The 23,096-nt window shown below is 38.8% G+C and overlaps 1 protein-coding gene across 5 annotated transcripts in view; it reads left to right on the plus strand.

The window, feature by feature from the left end:
- The window catches only part of PDGFD (platelet derived growth factor D), a 232,595-nt gene that overhangs the window by 196,038 nt on the left and 13,461 nt on the right, over nt 1-23,096 (plus strand). For all 5 annotated transcript variants that reach the window (XM_073239358.1, XM_073239357.1, XM_037026087.2 and 2 more), the window contains 2 exons: nt 6,362-6,427; nt 10,093-10,291. In XM_073239358.1, the coding sequence (XP_073095459.1) occupies nt 6,362-6,427; nt 10,093-10,291 (265 nt within the window). The remainder of the gene's footprint in view (nt 1-6,361; nt 6,428-10,092; nt 10,292-23,096) is intronic.

Below are 23,096 nucleotides of genomic sequence, written 5' to 3' on the forward strand. Positions count from 1 at the left end.
ATTTTTTCCTTCCCATTGCTGTTTGATAAATTTAGCATTTTCTTACTGAAATTAAATGTTTACTGTGAAAATTTTAGAAAATATAGTCAAAAAAAGCAACAAATCGTCAATCATTAAATGGGCAATGTCAATATTGTCATGAATATCCTGTTTCAATGATTATCTGTATATTTTCCTAGCAAAATTGTATGATATGGAACATACTTTTATAACCTTTTTTATTTACAGGAGTTCCTTTTATTTTAAGGGCGTTAACTACCTGTTACAGGTGTTTTTGCTAGTTGTCATTATGCATTCAGTTTGCATTTTGTACTTTGGGGGATTTATGCAATGTTATGTATATGTGAGTTATATCAATTTTTATGTTTTCTGACTTTAGCATCCATGCTTAGAAATATTTCTTCCACACTTTAATTATATAAATATTTATCTGTATTCTCATGTACTTTAAAATTTTATTTTCACATACCTCCCTAACCTCCTAGTTTATAACACTTTTCTCATATAAACCAAACTATAAATACTAAGCTATTTAAAAGCAAAGATCTGAGAATGATATCTATGTTTTCAAAAAAACTCCAAAGAGTAAAATGCAGAGAATAAGGAGTGAGTTGCATTTCAAAATGCCATAACAATAAGTTTCACTGCCAAAATGTAATTATGAACAATTTTTATTTGAGGACATAAACAGAATAAGTTATTTTTGATGATCTAAATTAATTTGTATTGGATTATGGCAATGCAGATTAAGATGCCTATAATTATAGGATGATGCCTATCATTATTTGGTGGATTGGAAAGAGCGTATGACTAAGAGATGCACAATAGCTTACTGGGTGCTAGTCCTGACTCCACTGATAACTGGTTTGGGAATGCTGGGCAATTCATTTGGCTCTGAATTTGTTTGCTCATTTTTCAAGGGAGGGCATTGGACCCCACCCCCACCCCATGACTTCAGTAAGTTACCCACAGCACCAAAGTACTGATTCCCTGCATCCACTGAGGAACAAAGTAACCAACATATCACCTCCTTTCTTTTAGAAAGAAACATACTACAGTCCAGGAGCCGAAGGGAAGGAAATCCAGGGCTGAATTGGTACCTACTTCTTGGAGCTAGCAAATAGTTCTCTCTCCTCAGAAAAATGGGAGGTGGCTCTTAAAGTGCTTATCTGCATTTACTCTAACAATGAACAGGAATATGTTTTTGTCATCTGTACTTTTTGATGCATTCACTGTTGTTCTATTTTAGCATTTCTTAAGTAATGCTAAGGCACTGCTCTGCTAAGAGCATCCACAGAAAAGAAGTTTGCCTTCCAGCAGCCTAGAGCTTGGAAAAGCAAGCTGTCTTCCCGCAATGGCGTTAAAAGGATGTAACAAACGATATGATTGGGTATCAGAATGGACTCCGACTATACCCTCTGCTTTCCCAGTACAAGGAATAGAAGCTTAATATCATCCCTGAATATACACTGGGGACCAGTGAAATTGGCGTGTGTACCAAAAACTCAGCTAGGAACTTGGGATGCAACTGAGAACAAATAAAGAAGGCTCCTGCCATTCTGGAGCATACCCTGGGGAAAGAAATAACCAATAATAAAACAAATATAAAATCATTTCAGATAATAGTAAATGCTTTAAGGAAAAATAAGCAGGTTAAGTGGATAAAGTGGCCAAGAGTGGAAGTATTTTGAATAGGGTGTTCAAGGAAGAGTCTCTAAAAATTTGATACTTGAGCAGAGAACTAAATGAAGAGGAGCCAGTCGCTGAAACACTTGGAGACAGTGTGTCTCAGGCAGAGGGAATAGCAACAGATTCATACTTAAGGAGAAAATAAACTTGGAGCATTGTTTGAAAGATCGTAAGAAGGCCAGCGTAGTGCAAGTAGAGCTAGGGAGGAATGTAGAATATCAGATCAGAGTGGACACCAGGGTGAGGTGCGGGCAGTGGTCAGATTTTACAAGGTCAGATCCTACGTGCAGTGGAAAGCTATTGGAGTCTTTAAAACAGAAGACAGAAATTATTTGATAATCCAGTTTAAAAAGATACCAATAGAATAAAATAGCCTGCAAATGATACAGTTAACTAATATTTGACAAGGGAGCCAAGAATACCTGATAAGGAAAACATATGCTTTACAATGAATTGTGTTAGGAAAACTGGATACTCAAATGCAAAAGAATGAAATTGGACCTCCATCTTAAGTCACTCAACTTACACCCCAAACGCTAAGTTGAAATAGATTTGAAACTTAAATGCAAGATCTGAAATCATAAAACTCCTAGAAGAAAACATAGGGGAAAAGCTTCTTGACCCGGGTCTTGGCAATGATTTTTTGGATATGACACCAAAAGCCAAGGCAGTAAAGAAGCAGTGAGGCTACCTCATACTGTAAAAGCTCCTACACAGCCAAAGGAAAAAATCAAAACAATGAAGAGGCAACCTAAGAATGAGAGGAAATATTTACAAACCACGTATCTGATAAGGGGTTAATATCCAAAATACTTAAGGAGCTTATACAACTCAGTAGCAAAAAACAATCTGACATAAATAGGGACACCAGACATGAATAGAGGTTTTTCCTAAGAAGACATATGAATAGTCAACAGGTACATGAAAATATACTCAGCATCACTAATCATCAAAGTCTAATCACCTGCTAGACTGGCTATTATCAGAAAGACTAGAAATGAAATGTGTTGGCAAACATGTGGAGAAAAGGGAACCCTGATGCACAGTGGGTAGGAATGAAAATGGACAGTCACTATGAAAAACTGATTGGCAGTTCCTCAAAAGAAATACTGTATGATCCAGCAATCCTACTTCTGGGTATATATCCAAAGGAAATGAAATCAGTATCCTGAAGAGAAATCTATATCCCCCATGTTCATTAGAGCAATATTCATAATAGCCAACACATGGAATTACTGATAGAATATTTCTCAGGCCTGAAGAAGGAAATCCTTCAGTTATGACAATATGGTTGAGCCCTGAGGACGTTATGCTAAGTGGAATAAATCACACAAAAAAAGAAAAAAACCTGTATGATCTCACTTATATGTAGAATATAAGACTTAAAATAAAAAGCTGAACTCATAGAAACAGAGAATGGTAAGGTGGTTGCCAGTATTAGAAGGGTGGGAAAATGGGAGATGTTAGTCAACGGGTACAAACTTCCAGTCATAAAATGAGTAAGTTCTGTGGATCTAATATAGAGCATGGTGACTATAGTTAAGAATGCTTTTTTATGTACTTGAAAATTGCTGAGAGAGTAGATCTTAAATGTCCTCCCAATATGTATACCCAAAATTGTAATTATGTGAGGTGATGGATGTGTTAACTAACCTTATTGTGGTAATCATTTAGTAACATATGCATGTATCATATTATAACACTGTACACTTTAAACGTACACAATGTTGTACGTCAGTTGTTTCTAAACAAACCTGTGGAAAGAAAGAAAATTCTAGCTGCTGTATGGAATGTAAACTCTACAGAGAGATTAGACTCATGGAGAAGGTTAGCAAGCAGTTGGGACACTTGCTGGTATATTAGACTTGGTTTGTTAAAATTGCTTTGTTCCCATGCCAGTTTTCCTTTCAGGCCTAAAATTTGGAGGTTCTGTGCTTTATTCTTATAAAGGATATTGTTCCTTTTTATAAGCTCATTTTAAATAGGTCATTTATAAATAATGGTAAATTTTGAAATAACGTAAAAGGTCATTGGTTTCTTTAAATGTCTGATATTCATGTTACTAAGCAAAGATATATTTACTTTTATTTGGAACTTAATGAAATCTTTTATCATTTGTGCTTACTAAGTTCCTAACCGGAATTCTATAGTCCAGACAGTGAAGAAGCTTAAAGTTCTTTGTGCAATATTTGCTCGATACATGTGCCTGAGGGCCCTTCATACTTAAAATGCTTAACAAAACATGTTTAGCATGTGTTTGTGCAAGAAAATTAAATAAACTGAAGTCACAGAATGTAGTAGGTATAGATACAAAATCTAAATAGCTAAGAACACGTTGAAGGATATCATCATAAAACCTTCCATTGATACTCTGCTGTATGTCTTTGCTGCTTTTCTCTTGACTCCATTTGAGACACTGTTCAACCCAAGTGAGCTGTAATGATGTGAAAGCTTACCACACAACTTGTATTTAAAAGTGAGTTCTGATGGTCCTAGCTTTGCCAGAAGATGGACACTTGATTTAGAGCATACACCATTTATATCTCTGAGAACTGGTTTTCTAATCATTAAAATGAAAAGATTGGACTAGACAATACTAAAGTTCTTTCCAGTTCTAAGATTTTAAGATTGTCCCTCTTCTGATATTCACGTATATCAACACTATCCATTACTTGCTTTATTGCCATTTTAGTGATGATGATTCCCAAATCTAGATCTCAAGTTCAAGTCCATTCTCATATAGCAACTGGCCTCCTAAATATCTCTACCTGGAAACTGCACAGGCACCTCAAACACACTGTGTCCACCATGGCTCATTAATTTACCCCAGTAAGTTACTTTTTCTCTATACTTTCCTCACATTGTCTGGAAATCTTGGCCATGTTTTCTATCCTACCTTTCTTGCAAGTAACCACATACATACTCATCTACTATCTGAGCCTACAAGACTCAGCTCAAGAGTCACCTCTTAATGGGAAATTTTTTCAAGCCCATCTCGTCTCAGGTAGAATTTTCTACCTGCCACAGTACCTTGATTAAACTAGAATCAGAGAACCCTCATGAGTTTATTGCACATGGTTATTTACATGATTACATTTTGAACTCTTTGAGGGCAGGGATAGTTTCTTACTTCTTTGTGATTCTACCTGAGGCTTAGAATGTATCACACAGGAGATGACCAACATATAGTGAATGAATGAGTGAAAAATGAGAATTCTATGATTTGAGGGTTTCTCATATCATTCTTTTACCTGTCCTCCCACCAAGACTCTCTTCAAGAAATGGAGAAGCCATTGGCTGTCTTGCCTAGTCTCATTACTCACCACCCGCTTAGGAAGACTCCTGTAAAGGCCAGTCCTCATTTGTTTGCACATAGCCTTCTGTTGTGGGAATTCATTGTCCTTTTGGAGTATGTTCTGTTTTACAGAGTGCAGAGAACACATTTTCTCTTTCTTTACTGTCTATTCTGAGGTTGAGATTAGAGTAATCGTGTCTAGCCAGTTTTCAATAGATGTTTATTCCTTAAACCCCACATTTGACTTGGCTTGGCAAAAACTACAATTTCCTTCAACACAGACATTTATGTATAAACCAGTCTCGTCCCCAGCAATTAGCAAATGCACTTTCAGCTCCTCAAAATGTTAATGAAATTTAGACCTTATACTTAGCTCTTATTTAGTAAATACACTTAGGCAAATAAGCTGTCAGATTTGAGTGGCTGAATTTTTCTCAACATCGTCTTGAAATACCTTCTACTAACTCTTCAGGCTAGAAGAAATTAGCCAATCTGATGAATTTTAGAAGAGTCAAGAAACCATTCGTGTCATAGAAAAATGGCAAAATCAGCTTTTCATTACATTTTAAAAACTTACTGGTACCAGAGTAATTAACAGGAAAGTCACATACAAATCAAAGGGAAGTTTGCCTTTGGAGAGAACCTTTTTTCGGAGGTCCATTGCTATCACAAAACCTTTAAGGCTTCTCTGAGATAACCAACCTTCTCAAGTCTACCTTTACCTTCTTTCCCCAAATAGGTGGTACTTTCTCAGTCTGCCAGCCATTTTCTCCCCTCTGCCATTCTTCCTGACAGGTCTTGATGGAGTCAGGAATAGCCCTTTGTCAGTTAATTTACCTTTGAGTAAATCACTGCTATTGTAGCCTACCTCAGCAGTCATGATTGAACATGATGCAGAACCCAGTTCAAACCAAATAAACAATACCGACCATGGTTATTATTACTCTTTATTAAGTACTTCATTAAATGCTGGTTATAATTGCATAATTAATGCATTCAGTTCTCAAAACAACCCTATAATTTAAGCATCCCATACCAGCCTTTTATAGATGGAGAAGGATTGGAAAGATTAAAAAGATTGCCTGAGGTCACATAGCCAGTATGTGGCTGAGTTAAAATTTGAACTTCTCTCTGCACATTTTGCATTTAACCAGTACTTGGAAGTAAATGTGAATGCAATTTGTCCATGTTTTGAAAAAGAAGGGTTCTTGAGAAGATGTGTTTAAGATAAATGGTATCCTGTTCAGCAGGAATGTAGCCCCTGTTTCTGTTATCACTTAGTTAGAAGAACATTCAGATGGCTAAGATGTTGAAACTGCAAGAAATGAACAGAACAGAGGTTTGAGTGACTCACATGGATGTTTCTTTGCGTTCTAGGAAGATTTCCAACCCGTGGCAGCTTCAGAGACCAACTGGGGGGAGTCAGTCACAAGTTCTATCTCAGTAAGTAATTTATTTTCTGTTACCAATGAAAAAAACTGATTAAGTAGCTAAAGTCAACCCCAAAATGACTTCAACTGCATTAAGGATCTACGGCTTGACCAAAAGCCAGATGTCAAGCATGAGTTGTTCTTCCATTTCTTTTAGGTTATAGTGGGCTATGTCAGGCACCCTTTTCTCCTCTCTTTCAGAAAGGTTTTCAGGAAATGCCAGTATCCATTGTAGGGACATGGAATAAGCAATGACATAGGTATTTACCAGTTTCAAAGTAGAATATTCCAAATAAAGGACTGTCCAGACATATCAAATGTCTTAAATTGGCCATGGCCCAAGCTCAAGTAGGAAATTTTGAAATAGCTTTTTGAATATTCCAGGGAAGCTGTTAAAGTTTGCATTTTCAAGGACCTTTTCAGATGTGAAAAATCCCAATGTTTACAGTGAGATGACTTAAGTGCAAATCCAGCATGTGTTCTATTTGACTTGAAAATAAAACATAACTCACCCTGAAACTGTACAATGGCTCATGCCCCATTTTTTTCTCCAAATTTAGTCATTTCTCAGTATTCTGACCACTTACATGCTTTGTGCAAAAGGAACAGACCTTATTCTCACCCTCCTATGGGCAGCACTTAGGTAGCAATAAAATGCAGGATAATAAATGCAGTTGTTCTTTGAAGATCAAGAACATGAAGAAAGCTTGTCCATGGATCTAAAGTGCGTTGGCATGGCTGAGTCAGAGTTGATTTCTTTCCCCAAAAGTAATATGCTATTTTTTTCTCTCTGGGGGACTTTGTTTAATTCTCTCAGATGGCAGGATTTCCGCAGCTATGGATTCTATGACTATTTTATTTATCTGGTGTGGCTGCTGAAAACAATATGAGCTGGTTAAGGGATCCGTGAAGTCTCCAGTGGTGATATTAAGAGTTTTATTGGTTTGTTTTTGACAGTCCAGAATGCATGCTCTGAACCTAGCTAAGTGCAAGCAATCATTGTAAGGCCGGTGAAAATTAAAATACAGCAGGTGATACTGTGGAGCTGGAGGCTGGGCAGGAGGCTGAGAGAGCAGCTGAGACTGAAATTCAAGGTAGATCCAGCGGCAGCTTTTGCCACAAGACATATGTGCTCCTCTGTCAAGACCCTCTGGCTTCTCAAGCATATTATACAGGATAGCTCAGGGGTGTCTAATCATTTCTGCCTTAAGTGCAGAAATTGTAAGTTTCAAAGGACCCTTAGCTCAGGATAATCCAGATCCTCTTAAAGAGAAGGATTGTCCCCTCCATTGGGAGATTCTGCAGAAGTTCAGCACTGCGTCCATATCCACTGGAGACTCCTCTGGTTGAGTCCCAAGCCCAGGCTCTGCTCGGTCCTCTAGGAACACCAGGAGGACCTAGCTTCTCTCCTCAGCCTTCTGCTTTCCAAGGACTGTCTGGGGTGGGAGCAAGGACCCTTGGACCTGCCATTCCCTCTGTACAAACCATACTTGGTTTCGTTGAAATCAGTACACAGTTTTACGAGCATATTTTAAAAATTGTTATCATTTTGCAATAATTTAGTTAGCTTTAGAATTGATTTTTATAAATATATAACAAAAGCTGATGAGATAGAAGTTACAGTGCAATTAAAAGAGGCACACTCAATTAGTTCTACCTCTCAAACATGGTTTTTAAATAATTACCTAAGAAACAAAAATGTTCTTGTGGTTGCCTGGTCATTCATAAATATTTTCTTAACCATCATTGGTGTTTCTGTCAACTATCCTGAGTCAAAACTGGAAAACAATAGTAAAGCTCACATACAAGGACAATTATACATTTTAACTATAGTTTGGATTTGCTCTTCATTCTATTCAAAGAGATTAGATCTCCCCCTCCCTCTAGGCAACCAAGAGCCCCTCCACAGCTTTCTCTTGAAGAACTATCCGGGTACACACAATGCTCTAGGTGCCATAAGGAGCAACGCCAGGAAACTCCATTCCAGGATCCTCCTGAGCCATCATTGTAAGAAGTGTTTGCTTGTGCAGGAATGGTTTAATTGATGGCCCTGCTTTGGTTTCAAAAAAACAGAAGCATTTTAGTTTCAAAGCTTTTATATGCTGCCATGTGCCTAGCTTTGGCTAGCTCATTTTTATTTTTTTGGATCTTTGACCCACATATTGTGATACAAAACTAATTATAAATCATCTGGTGAATATGATCCAGATAGACTATAGATTATCCAGACATTACAAAGTTGAATGGGAATTTGGATTTTTGGTACTGAATCATAGTATCATCCACCACTAGCATTTGATGCCAAGAGGGATGTGAAAGCCAGAATGATGTGCATCAATCAGCATTCAGCTTTTATTAGCCACACACACACACACACACACACACAGATTAAAGAGCTGGCCTGATACCTTCACCAGTCTATCTCTTATTTCCCAGCCTACTCCCCAGACTTCATCTTCCCTCCAGTTTCCTTCCCCTGCAGCACATATTTGAAAACTGCTTCTAAATTATACCAAGGTTAGGTTAATGGTTTCACAAAACCCCTTAGTTTTGCTGAAGAGAGACCACTTCCCTCCGAGAGCAAGTGATCATCCAGTGGCTTACAGACCTTTGGACCTTGATTGGTTAAAGAGAAAACATTTCCTAAGAGTGAGAGTATAAATGTGGGCTTTGCTGTTTAAGATTTTTTTTCAAGCATATTATTTCTCAATAGGATACTGCAGTTAAATTTCAGGAATGCAACTGTCCATTAATTTCCATTTTCCCATCATGATAGGACACATTTGCCCTTGGGTGTCTTGTTTGTTTGGCAGTTTCTTTAAAGACATTTAGAAACCGTTTGAGACTATATGCTCCCTATTTCCTTGTTAATGGGTCATGAATTTTTACAGAGATGTTTGAATCATGGCTCATTTACCTCTAGATTGTACAAGGGTTAGTGAAGTAAGTGCTTGGAAACTTATGTGGAGATATATATTCAATGACAAAATATATAATCCCTTCTAGACTTTCAGCGATCTTGTGTCCCCCATTTAAAGAGTATGTTTTCATGACAACCGGGATCATTAGCAAGAGACAGCACTTTAAAAAAAAATATGGTTCCCATGTGAATCTTCCACTCTTGGTCAAGAGAGCTGATTTCATGGCTAATTATCCTTATTGATGGTAAATAAGCTGGTTAATGTGCCAAATTTTATCAGAATTGAAACCCTGTTCACACAGCGCCTGAAATGCTAGGTGACCTGTCAAGACGAGACATGGAGGCTAAACATGGGAGAATGGAAAAGTTTATGCACGACTTCTGTGGATGGAATTCAGAATTAAATACTCACCGTTATTTGTTGATTTGGATATGGATGATTTGGGACCTTGAATCAAGAAAGAAATTGGATGACTTCATTTTGATATTTCCATTCAGTCAATATCTTTTGTAATGATTGTAATTTGGACGAACTGCAAGTGTTTGATCTGCCTGGTACTAATTTGCAAAACCAATTAACTGCTCTTATTTAGGAATATGGCAAAACAATGGCAGAGTACTTTAATATGGTATTTGTGAATATGATGTCTTACAGTCAGAAGGTTGCTTACATCCCTTCCATCTAGTTGTATGACTGCTGTATTACTTAACAATGGACTTTTTCTGAGTACACTGAGCTACATGTATGTCACTCTTAGGGGGTATCGTATCACTCTGCATCAGTAACAGATCCCACTCTCACTGCGGATGCTCTGGATAAAACAATTGCAGAATTTGATACTGTGGAAGATTTGCTCAAACATTTCAATCCAGAATCATGGCAAGAAGATCTTGAGAATCTGTATTTGGACATCCCTCATTATCGAGGCAGGTCATACCATGACAAGAAGTCAAAAGGTAAGAAACAGAGACTTTAAGGTTCTTAATGAGCAAACAGAAGTACTCATAGTATTAATAAGTAAGGATTAGCAATGCAGTATGTTTAAATGACTTAAATCAGATGATGACTGTCAGTCCTTTATCACGTATCTTTTTCACATCATCTTCAAATGAAGTTCTGTTTTTTGTCCTAGCCGTGTTGTTTGTATGGGACTAAGAAATGTGTGATTCAGTCAAAGATCAATCATGGTTTGGAGCTAGAAAAGGCCTTATGGAATCATCTGGACCAGCTTTTTGCTTCTTGGCACGTTAGGCATTAGTAGCCCCACTATAAACAGTAGAGACAGGCAATGTCAGGGGAGGTGAATGATTCGGAAAAGACTGCACGGCTGGTAGGCAGTGGCAAGGAAACTGAGAATCGTGACCTTCTGCCTCCAATGGCTGTGCTTTTGCCTCTCTGATAGATATAAACGTTGATTGAACCCAAGATTCAGTCAGTGTTGGCAAGAGAGGCCCCTGGCAAAGCAATGTTCAAGATTCTTTGGAAGATCTCAACTCTATCCATGCAATGTCCATTCTATAAACTTTTTTTTATGAGGATTTACTACATGCTCCGTGCCGTAGGTGGTTCTTAGGAATGTAAACATCCCAAAGAGGAAGCAAAGAAGGCCTGGGGTAGTTTGGAGGTGGGTGAGGGTGCACATTCAATTGGAAATTTTGGGGAAAGTATAATGAGAGAAGAGAGGAACAGCCAGGCAGAGAGAACATCATGAGTTAAAACAATAATGCTTACACTTTTAATAAATAAATATCCTACTTATATATCTGAGTGATACAATCTTAGAATGAGAATGTTAATTCAAATGTTTAACTTAACTAACAGAGAAATAACCTATAACTACCTCTTATTGAATAGAACTTTAATTTCTAGTCTGTCATGCCCTTGCTTTATTTGTTAAGATTTTTTATCATTCAAATGTTCTCTGAAAGTCTTGTGTAACTGACGTGCATCACAGATATGAAGGTATCTAGCTAAAATACAGCTTGTTTCCTATATTTTGTAATATCAGGCATACATTTAAGAACTGCGAGCCTGGCTGCTTTAGTAGGCACTGTTTGTGTCAGAAAGCACAGTCTATTAAACATTTGGGTCAAAATGACAAATTAGTTAACTCCTGCCACAGGCTCCTGCTTACATCTGAGGTCATAAATCTTACATGAACTACACAGCCAAGGGAGACAAGAGAACCCCTGGTGTGACGGTAGTGGAGGTGTGCCGCCTGCACATCACTGTCACTCTTGACCTGAACTTTCCCAGGGCTCAGGCTGGACTCAAAAGAGAAATTGCGTTCACGTAGGGGTTGCTGTCTTTAGATTTGTACTAGGTCTACTCGAAGAAAAGTAAGATATTAACAATGCTTTGAAAACCCCAGAAAAAAAAAATGAAATGATATGATTATTTTTTTAAAAAGAAATCATAAAATCTGACTCCTTCTTCAAGTGTCTTCACCACCACAGCAATTGGAGGGGCATCCTTTCCTGGTACCTATTTTTTCGAAATATGAAAATTTAAAAATCAGCTGATGAATCCATTACTTTCCTCCCACCCCCATCCCACCACCACCACCAGAAACTGTTTTGGACTGGAGGCAGGGTGTCTTATCCTGCCTCTTACAAGTTTTGTGATTTTTCAGCAAGTCACTGAGCCATCCTGGGCTTCAGTTTCCTCTTTGGCAAGGTGTGTGTGACACCACCTACTTCTGGAAATTGTTAGTGATGCCATCCAGAGCACCTGGCACATGGTATTTGTTAAGAAAATGTCACCAGCTTTAGCTGCTTGGAATTCTGAAATGTGTTTGCATCAGGAAGGTGAAGCCTTCCTGGCCTCTTGTCCTCTCCCCATGGAGCCCACCACTCCAGACAAAGTTCAGAGTACTTGGGATGTCACAGCATTGATCCATCCTGCATTGTTTTATGTCCTGCGTTGTTTTCTCTTAGGGAATGTGAGAGTCTAGGACCTACGGGTCTCAGTCTGGCTGAATACTAAATCACTTTGAGCAGCTTTACAAACTACAGATGCCTACTCTCATCCCAGACACACTGACCCAGGAAAGGGTGCGGCTGGGGTACTGATGGTATTTTATGGCTCCCAGGAGATTGAGATCCTTCCTTAGAGGCAGCCAGGGTTGAGAGCCACTGTTTTAGACGTTGTTCATCCTGTATCTCCAACACATGGCATAGTCCCTGACATATTTCAGGTGCTCCATTAATTGTTGTGAAATTGAAGTTATTACTACTCATACAGCATTAGTACATTTCTAAAGTTTACAGAAACTTTTCCCATAGACTAAGGAATGTAGATTTACTAAGAATGCTTTTGGTTACTGACATAACCTTGCAAGAGCATTCAGGGTGATGTTCAACTTATTTCTGACAGAGTAAACATTTCTTTCCCCTATTGGCTTAGGTTCTGTTTCTTAATCTCTTGTTTAAAATGGCCCCAGAGCAGATCTGTACCTTTTCATTTAACACTGGCAAGTTACCACTGTTTCTGTACTTGTATAAATGTGCTGATTTACTTGTTTATCATTCCACTGATGCTGAACCACCTGCATGTATCACAGAAGCAAAGGAAGTAAGGCTTAATATTTCAGCTGTTATTTGCAGCTTTTAGAACTTTAAAGTATAAATCCATGTCTTGTATCTGGATGTATAAGAAAATGAGAGTGAAAACAGAAAAATAGTTATATAGATACAAAAGGTCTATTAGGGGTCAAAATGTGAAATTTATAGGATCTCTTAAAAAGTTTCCTCTCATCGGTGTAATGATTTTCTAATGATGTTGTTCAGAAACAGATGTCATGTATAAACACCTAACGATCATCCATTTTTCTGATTTGCCCAGACTGACCACAAGTGGCATTTTTCTTGATACCGGAGAACAAGATTCTAAGATGACCCTTTCATGTGAATATACAAAACACAGAGTTTTATAAACTCTAAAATAAAATACAAACACACTGGGTGAAGAAATTATGTAATGAAGTAGAAACAGTGAATTGTTTAAATTAAATTTTATGCTTTGCCTTATTGTTTATCTGAAAGGTGACTAAGTGATAAAGAGCTTTTAGTTCTGTTTGAGAAGAGAGTTGAAAATGGGAAGCAAGAGGGCGGTAAAAGTTTGGGGAAGAAGGGGAGAAGGAGACGGGTAACACAGCCATGTTTTGAAGCCAGAACTTCAGCTCAATAAGGTCCACTTTTTTTTTTTAATTCCCAAATAATAGATAAGCTCAAACTTGTCTAAAAGCTTCTGGACTGGAGATAATAACAAGTCAACATATCTAACTTTCAGTTTCCTAAGAGCTAATGGAGAAAAGGGTAGCATGGATAATTGAAATCTGTAGATAACTACAGTTCCAAAAACCTAATTTTTGCCAATAATTTCAACCTTGTGCTTTCAAGCTCAAAGCTGGCCAAAAGTTTTTTTTATGAGTTTGTTTCAAGTTCAAGTTGCATTTATTTTTCTGATGTGCACAGAATTAGGTATATAGATGTTTTACAAACTATATAATTGCTTCCTGAACCACTGCATAATCACTGTAGTTTAACTGAAACTCTACTGTGATTCTTTTAAAGCACAGGCCAGGGTATATTTGTTCAAATTCATAGCATGAGATTTGGCATCTCTAAATTTTAAGAAATGATCGTCCTTGGGCATAACAGCCTGGGCATTAATTGTGTGATTTATGTGCACAGTGTAAATTAGATCTGTTCTTTACTTATTCCAGGAGAACTTGACTTTCCCAAAGGATAGTGTTTTTGCCATAGAAAAATCCAACATACAATAGCAAGGGGCAGCCTGTTTTCACGGTTTAAGTGTTGTGATTAAAATATGGATATACTGTTGAAGCACTCCAGCTTAGTAGTTTTGAACTGAAACTGGCTTAAAAAAATAGTTTTGAATTACAGCCAGTGCTGGGAGAGCTGTCTCATTAAAAAAGAAAAAAAACCTCTTAAAGAGTTGCCGTTTTTGATGCATGTGCCAAAATTAATATACATTCCATTTTTTAAAAATCAGTATTTTATTTTTGAATAGAGCAAATATATTGACATTAAATTGTTTCTAAGTGACAAGGTTTGAAATGTATGATTTTTACAGACTGTAAATGGTTAGATGATGTAACTCTGGACCAACCAATTTCCAAGGACACCATTTCTGTGATTTCTTATGTGGCATTATTTTGCTCTAAGATCTAAAATATTTGACTCTTTAATTTGAAAACTATTTATAGGTAAATAACTAGCAGAAGAAGCTGAGGATTAAATGAAATAATTTTTTTCATATCTAAATGTCTGAATTGGTTCTGAATTCTCTCAGGTCAGAATAACTTTTATTTTTAGTCATTTATTGCTCTTTCTTTGTCATGCCCTTGCATACCAATTAGGAAGATACAAGTTTTGCTCTTTCAAAAATGAATTAGGATGTGGGAAACTTAGGAAATTATGAAAATAATTCCATACTGTATGAAGACATGACCATATTCTAGAAACAAACTGAAGTCACCGTAAGTTGAATGCTTGCAACTTTCTTTATGTGCCTATTTGATATTTTGGATAAGAAGTTGCAGAATACCTTTGGCTGATTGATACTGATAATGAATCGGATAAGTCTGCCCTGAGATAACATCCCTCAGTAACTACCTCTCTGTAAATTAAACAGAGTGTTGGGGACATTAAATCAAAATGAATTTATTTTTCTAATTTCTAATGTTGAAAGAAGGTTAACTTCATTGAATTTCCTGACCATGTGGTATGCACCAAGTAAAATCCTTATAAATATTGAAATTGTTTAGCACACATTTGATGAAATAAAGCAAACGAAAGATTGTTGTAGTGGGGACTTGTGATAAAATTCTAACTCAAATCCTAAGAATAGTGGCCTGGGAGAAGTCACTTACAAACCCCTGTGCCTCCGTTTTATGCAATTTTGTAAAATGACTCAATTATAAATTTGGGTTAGAATTAATAATAGCAGGGTATCTAACATCTAGTAGGCCCACAATGAAAAACAGCCACTGTTACTACTTGAATACAAAACTCTGCACAGAACCAAGATATTTCTGTGAATTCCTCTGCTCTCATCCCTCTAAGGCTGTAAGGTAATCTCATCAGTAATATGGAGTGCCTCCTACAGAGTATCCAAATATTGTCAGATTTAAGTATCTATATGACTAGTACTCTCATTAAAAGTCTACAAAATAATCTCCAAGTAGCCAACTTTTCTATGAAACTATTTACCCAGAAACTTTCTGGTACCATTTTGCTTGTTGGATGTTTTCTTTACAAAGCTTCTTTTTAAAAACAAAACAAAACAAAACTATAGCCACTGTTTATGACACAGATGATTTGTATGATTTGTAAATATCTAGATTCCTCATTCATTCAGTTCACCAGAGGGCATTAATAAGAACTATATTGTTTATGTTGCATGTGTCTTGTTTGAAGAAAATTTCAGCCCAGGGACAAGGACCCATTCAGTTATTTTTCTGTCTAGTGCCAGTGCAGCCTCTGCTTTCTGTTAGATGAGGCTGTCCATTTTTGTGGATCTCCTAACCCCACTTTCATCATCAAAGTTACTCCTCTCATCTAGGTGTATGATTCAAATGAGAACTGACTGGAAAAAAAAATCCATTTGGCAGTGGAAAACCAGAGACAAATTTTAGTGTCTGGCTGTGCCTTTTCCACAACAGTCACTCTTGCTAAAGATGAATGAGTTTGCCCTGTGGTTCCTTTGCCCACATTTTCTGTGAAGCACTAAGGAACCCCAAAAGCATCCTTTGCTCAGTGCCCAAAGGACTTACAGAGAAAGCACTCCCTTCCTGGAAAACACTGTACTCCTGCCAAACCTGCTGGTGCTGAGGATCTGGCTCATTGTCTTACTTGCAAAAGATTGTGCTAAATTCCAGGAAATTAAACTGGACACACATGATCATTGCCTTCGGACATTTAGATGGAGGGGTAGGCATGGCCTTCCTTTCCTTGGTGGTCAGCAGTTCCAGAATTCTATCTGTTTGGGTGATTCTGTTCTTAACCTTCCTTCACAGATCTGTTTCACTCATTTTAATAATAATGTGGGATGTACCACCTAATGAGGGTGAGGATTTGGGCCTTTGTTTCAAACACTCGAACTCATTCAATCTTAATCTCTTGGCAGGAGAGTACTGTTATTCCCATTTTACACAGTAAAAGAACAAATTCAGAAAACATCTGTGACAGCTACAAAGTAGAAAGCCATGACATGAATTTGGGCTTGTTGGCTGCAAAGCCTGTATGGTAAGGAGTGTAGTGGTGTTTAAAGCTCAGAGACTCATAGTCTTGTAAATGAGAGAAGGACAGAGATTTAAAGACCTTGATTCTTATTCAATCTCTTATCTTCTTAATTTTCATTTCATAGTGTACTTCATATATCCTTCCAAGTCACGAGTTCCTAGACTTCAGAGACATGTCTTAGGATGGTGTCAGCTGCTTTCAAGCCCTATTCAGTGCCTTGCAGATATTCATGAACTCATCCATTCATTTTCCGACAAATATTTGTCACATGCCTACTAAATGTCCAGTGACTTTAGGAAAGTCACTTAACTCCTCTGCATCTCAGCTTCTACATCTATCAGACAGGAATTATTGTTGTATCTCCTTATAAGATAGGTCACCAGAATTCAGTGAGATTTGTAATTGTGAAAGCATCTCAATTAAGTTACCAGGCACATAATAGGTGCTCAACAAATTTCCATTAACTAATTGCTTGATGATGTTTTAGACTCTGAAAATTAGGAATTTGTCTTATTCGGAACCTTGTGCTGCGATTTATGTTAATGTCTATAAATACGAGGGGTGAATTTTTCCATTTTGTACAAGTTAAATAAGAAAAGAGTCACAAAATTCATTATTTGAAGTTCAAAATATCCTGACATTCTCTCATGAAATGTTATAAAATAATTTTTATTTCTAGATTTGCTTGTACTTCCAAATTGGGAAAATTCACAGTGAGGTTGTGTAGGATCTGAAGAATCAAAAGTTAGCATAAGTACAGCCATCTTAAAGGCTTAAATACCACCCCCTAACCTAGAAGGAGGAAAATTATGAGAATCTTGAAAAACAAGTTAGTCAGCCAGTGTTAAATGTAGTGACCTTTAATTAGCTGACCTCAAATCAGTTAATCATACACACCAAGCTTATCTTGCTAGAACCACCCTAAACATTCTGAAGGTAATCTTATCTAACCAGACCCCAGGATGTGGCCCCAGCCAAAGATTTATGTGTCTATGAAAAAACACTGTATTGTGATTGTGGAAAATGTTGCCCCCTTTGAAAATGCTATAAAACCTTCTGGCTTTGTGTGCTCAGGGTCCTTGTTGAGACCCGCTGCGTCGGGCTAACTTGGACCCCAGCTAGCTGGTTCCTGAATAAATTCCTCTTGCTTGTTGCATCAAGAGACGCCTTTCGTGAGTGATTTGGGGCGGCGTCCTCCTCTAGGAGAATCCAACAGTTGTAACGTCCATAAAGATGAACAGACTCCTCCTGGGAAATTTATGAACCTTGAAAAAGGCTGAGAGTCCCTAGTTGCTTGGTATAGAAATACTACTTATACATATATTCCCATTACCTCCCTCTCTCCCAACCCAAAGTATCATAAATCTAGTGGTGTAATATCAAAGTCCAGTTTTTATAATAGATTATGGCTCTATTCCTCATTTGGCAGAGCCCCTTGAGACATGTGCTGGGGAGCCAGCCTTCTCCACGCCATCCTCTACCCGGTGTGTCCCTGCTTCTGCATTCTTTGGGGCTTAGTGCCAGTTGTCTTCATGCATTATAGCTTATCCTTGATAGAGTTGCTTCTAGAACCCTAGTTTCTCAATTCTAACCTAACCTACCAGTAGTTTGATTAACTCAGGCAGTTATTGAGTACCTATGCTTTGCAAAGAAAATCTAGATTGATTAACAGGGCTATCAATGGCCTAACCTTTTTCTAATCTTGACTTTAAGTTTATGGGTATCCCTTCAGGGTCACAAAGGAAGCCTTTTAGGGGTACCATTGTGACTTCAGTTGTTTTTTATTGAATTTAATTTATTATTTCAAATAACCTAAAATGGCACATGTGCTTTGACTACAAAGATGTTTTTCTTTCAGCAGTACACTGAGGCCAAATGGTTTTAGAAAATGTGGACTTAAATGACCTGCATTTGATCCTTACACTAGGGCCAAAGCACTGGAGAGAAGGGATGAAAAGTAATTAACTCTCTGATTCCAAGAAATTTGCAGTTTAGTGGAAGAGAGGCACCTAAGAAAAGGAATCATAGAGCAAGATCTAAGAAGTAGGCACTATAATAGAAGGCAGAGAACATGTGGTGAGTATATAGCAAAGGGGTGAGAGGAGGTGTATGGTGAATATGCCTTTTGACTTGGGCCCTAGGTAATTAAAATGATGTAGTACACGAAGATGCTAGAGAAGGTATAATGGACTCACTTAAGGCACTTGCTTTTCTGTTGCCATTACCATATGCTAAACATGCACTAATATACGGGTTGCTGGTGTGTGCCTACTAAAAGAATTCATAAAGAGTTGTAACACTATAAAGACTTGATTTGGTTGTCACAGAATGTTTACTGGTCACCTCTAAGAACATGTGGAAGTTTAACTGCGATGCTAGCAGACTCAGGAAGACCAAGAAAGGAAAGGCTGGTGACACACATAACAGAATAAAGATTGATAACGAGAAGCACAGTGAAAGCTGGCCGATATGCCTGACACCTGGAGACTGGCCCAAGGCTCCATCTCCTGTTAAACAAAGCAAGCCGTGAATTAAGCATGCATAGGGGGAAGTGCTTTCCTACATTCAAAGTAAGGACATTATTCATCGTTTCACAATGAATCTTTGTATTCACAAAAAAATTTGTAATGATCAATTTAGAACAGACATTTAAATTTTTATCATAAGCTAATCACCACATATGCTGTGCTTGCCAAGCATATGAAATGCTGCTTTTTTCTGCTCTATAGAAAGAATCTCTAGGAGTCTGCCATTTGTTCCTCATGAAGACAAATCATTGCATTCAGCCCACTGAAACTGTTTACAATGGCCTCTGTTCGGTTTTCATGGCAAAGAGTACAGGCAGATGGGGACAAGAAGGAGTTCCTGGAGAAATGAGGACAAACTGAAGATCATGAATTGACAAATCCTGTCAGTTCAGATGAAAAGGATGAAACTCTTAATATTGCTCAATACCAAAAAAAAGTAGGCTCTGGGCAGTTTTCCTGGTTTGTTAACCAGAACATCATGTACTTTCCCAGCAGAATCCAATAGATGAATGTGTGTACACAGGGGCACATGCTTGGGCACATGTAACTGACAACATCTTGAAAATGACAGGTCTGCGCCTATCAACACACCTAGGAAGCCAGGTCTTGCAGACAGCGAGTCACCTTCTAACGGGAAGGCGCCCATGTGGCTTGTGGAAGCTGCTCTCTATCCCCTCCTTCAGATGTCAGGCTGGGGCTCAAAAGTGCAAGAGGCATGAAAATGCCTGGATGCAATCTTGGCTCTGCCACTGATTGGGTGTGTAGCTGTAGACATGTTTTTTTCTTAATGTCCCAAACACTCAATTTCCTCAACCATGAAAATGAAGGGTAGTAATTTATGGTATGTAATTCATAGCACTCATGGGGATTTAGTGCAATCACATATGTGAAGAACTTTTCACATTACCTGGTACTTAGGGATGTTGATGGCCAGGATCAAAAAGACAATGTTTACTCTTCTTCCTTCCATCTCCAAGCCTGAATAGATGAGAAAGTGAACAAGGATATGCATTCACCAATATGCCCCTGCTCTACACGTGCCCACCCTAGGGCTTGTGTGTATCCCAGAACTCTTATCACAACCCAAGGAACGTGTGTGACTGGACTCTTCTTGGAGGTCAGGGTGGCAGAAAGAAGGGCCCTTCACTCCTGCGCTGTGCAGGGCCCCACCCTGGCTTCATGTGTCCAGAGAAGGCACTGAGGACTGTGGGGCCTTCTCAGTCTTTCCAACAGATTCATCATACAGCCCAAAAAACTTAATTCATGTCAAAGATCCATGAAAAGGCAAAACTCAAATTCAAAAGGACAGCAGAAGAGGAATTATACCATCGTGTACACCTGGGTGAGATAAGGAAAATTAGAGGAAATGAATGGGCCTTTGAATTAAACTTGGGACATCCTTGGGACCCTGTAATGCTCCCCATTGGAGACTCAAGCAGGAACGGAAAGGGCAGCCCCTCTCCCTGGATTTCTACTGCTCAGCCTGCCTCCCTCCCAGAAGTCTCACACCAGAGACCCCCATCCCACCAAAGCATCAGAAGCCGTAACTGCCGCTCAGCCCCTTGTCTGGCTCCCTGCTCTGCTGGGCCGCTGAATCAGTCTTCTTTGACTGGAAACTCAATATCCCCTGCAGAAAGCCTGCAATTGCTCTTTGAAGTTATTTGCATCCAGTCAGAGGAACCTTTTAGCCTAGTTCTAAATTGAGGGCCTCGGTGGCTTCAAGACCCTGATAAGCAGGGCAGCTGGATTCCGCAGCCGTCACGCTGGGCCACTGTTCTCAGTCACATCCGTGAATTGATGCATAAAACCAGCAGCACTAAATCTCTTCCTGGCAGGTAGGAAATGGAAGTATCAGAGCTAGTCAGTAAAACAGTCACATAACGTGAGGAGCTCTGTTTCCAGGCGAGTAAGGCATGCATACATGCCTTTTCCTGGTTTGCTGAGGGCACTTTGGGGTTTAGCTAAATTCCCATAGGGAAGACATGCTGTGTTTAGGCTTGGATGTATCCTGGAGGTAAGGGTGTGGCCTCTCACCACCCCATCCTGGTGCAGCACCCTACAGGAAAGCTGGGGACAGCACCAGGGAGGCTGCTCTTCTTCAGCCCTAGGGTACCTGTCATCTGCATGTTCTGCTTCATGGGGCAGAGACCAGAGAGCAAAAACACAAAATGTAGAAGGGCTTCAGTTGCATTTTTGCCACTTACTGTTCACTTTGCAATACCCACTTCAAAAAGCTAAGGAACAATGGAATGTAGTCATATGTGTAAGGTGCCTGGCAGAGGGCTGAACTAGAGAGACACTCAGTAAGTCCTCTTGTTTCCTTCCTGTCCCTCTCTGCCTCTCCACACGGTACAGCCTCTTCCTGCTAATAGCACCTGTTTATTCCTTGGTGTCAGACAAAATATATTCCCATTATCACAAGCAGCAGCTTTGGCATTCTGCATCAGCGCTGTCCACACGCCTGGTGATGCACAGGCCCGCGTCAGTATTTATCTCAAGGTGACACTTGTAATGGATGATTGCTGCACTTCTTAATCCATTTATGCAATCCTTCCTGCTTTGCTTGCAGTTATTTTAAGGGCTTTAGCAGCAATAAACTAGTTCCTTTCCAAGACAGAGTTCATTCAATTTAAATCTGGATTGATTATAGCAAAACTTATGACATGTCTTTACAAAGGAAGAAAAAAACAGCAATAAATTGTGCACAGTAATTATTTAGCATTTACTCAGCCCCCACAGTGTTCTGGGCTCAGCATATAACGGTTAGGGAAAAATCCCTGCCATTGAAAACGAAAGCATAGCTGCACATATTAAAGACTCTCAGGGCATCCACCCAGTTGCCGTGTAATTCTTTATTCTGGGATCATTGGCCCTTGGACCAGTCTTTCAGCTGCTTTCGTGGGGCAAAGTGGACTCTTCACCCACTCTTGCCTTCTTTTTTTTTGGTTTTTCTCTGATAGCATCCTTAGCCTTTGACCTCTTCTCCCAAAATAGCACTCCTTACTGCTCCTTGAGCAGTTTGGATTTAAGACTAAGAGGCTTAGTGGGGCTCGTGTCCAGAATGAGCGTGAGGACATCTCCCCAACGTTTGTGGTATTCCTCCTGTGGTGGCCTGGCACTGGAAAAGGTTGGAAACCGTGCAGACGGAGGACTTCCTCTAACTGCATTCTTGTGAGAAGACAGTCAAGTGCATGCTCACCAGTTAGAGATTTGGATGCCAAGTGGATGGAATGATTAGATGGATTTGGAGAAGACTAATTAAAGTGTGATTTATGTAATACAATAATTCAAGCTTCATTCAAGTAAATATTTATGACTAAAATTAGAAATCTTAGGGTGATGTTCCCAACTCATAGAGGCCCCAATAACCATAACCCCTTGACAGTCATATACACAGAGTAATCGCCAAAACAGAGAAATTGAGGAGAGAAAGCTAAAATTTTTTCCTTTTAATTTTTGGCCATTTGACTTTGGAAGGAAAAGATGGAGGAAAAATCAAAATGAATCTAGATGAGCAATAATAACTACCATTAGAGTGCCAGGCGCACTGGATTCAATCCTTCAAATATTGATATGAAATAGATAAAATTACAATATTTGCATTTTATAGGTGAGGAAGCAGATTTGGAGCAGTTCAGTAGCTTCCCAACTGAAAGGAGGCAAAGCCAGCAGAGCCCAAGCACTCGCCTGCCGTGCACCCCCACCCCTCCGTCCCGGGCTCAAGTGGGCAGCATGGGGCCCAACAACAGATGCTCTTCCCTTTGCTATTCTGGTTGATCTTGGAGTTCAGATGAAGCAAACGTCTTTTTCTTCCTCACATTTACTTGTAAAATTTCATTGCCCATCAATATATTAGAGTGGCTGTCCCTAAGGAGTCCCTGATACAATTCAAATCATAGTTAAGTGACAGCTTAGAGTCAGGATTTATTTAGCATCAGGAAGCAAATTATTTTATTCTATTTTTG

The sequence above is a fragment of the Manis javanica genome, chromosome 6 (assembly GCF_040802235.1).
Source record: "Manis javanica isolate MJ-LG chromosome 6, MJ_LKY, whole genome shotgun sequence".
NCBI lineage: Eukaryota > Metazoa > Chordata > Mammalia > Pholidota > Manidae > Manis > Manis javanica.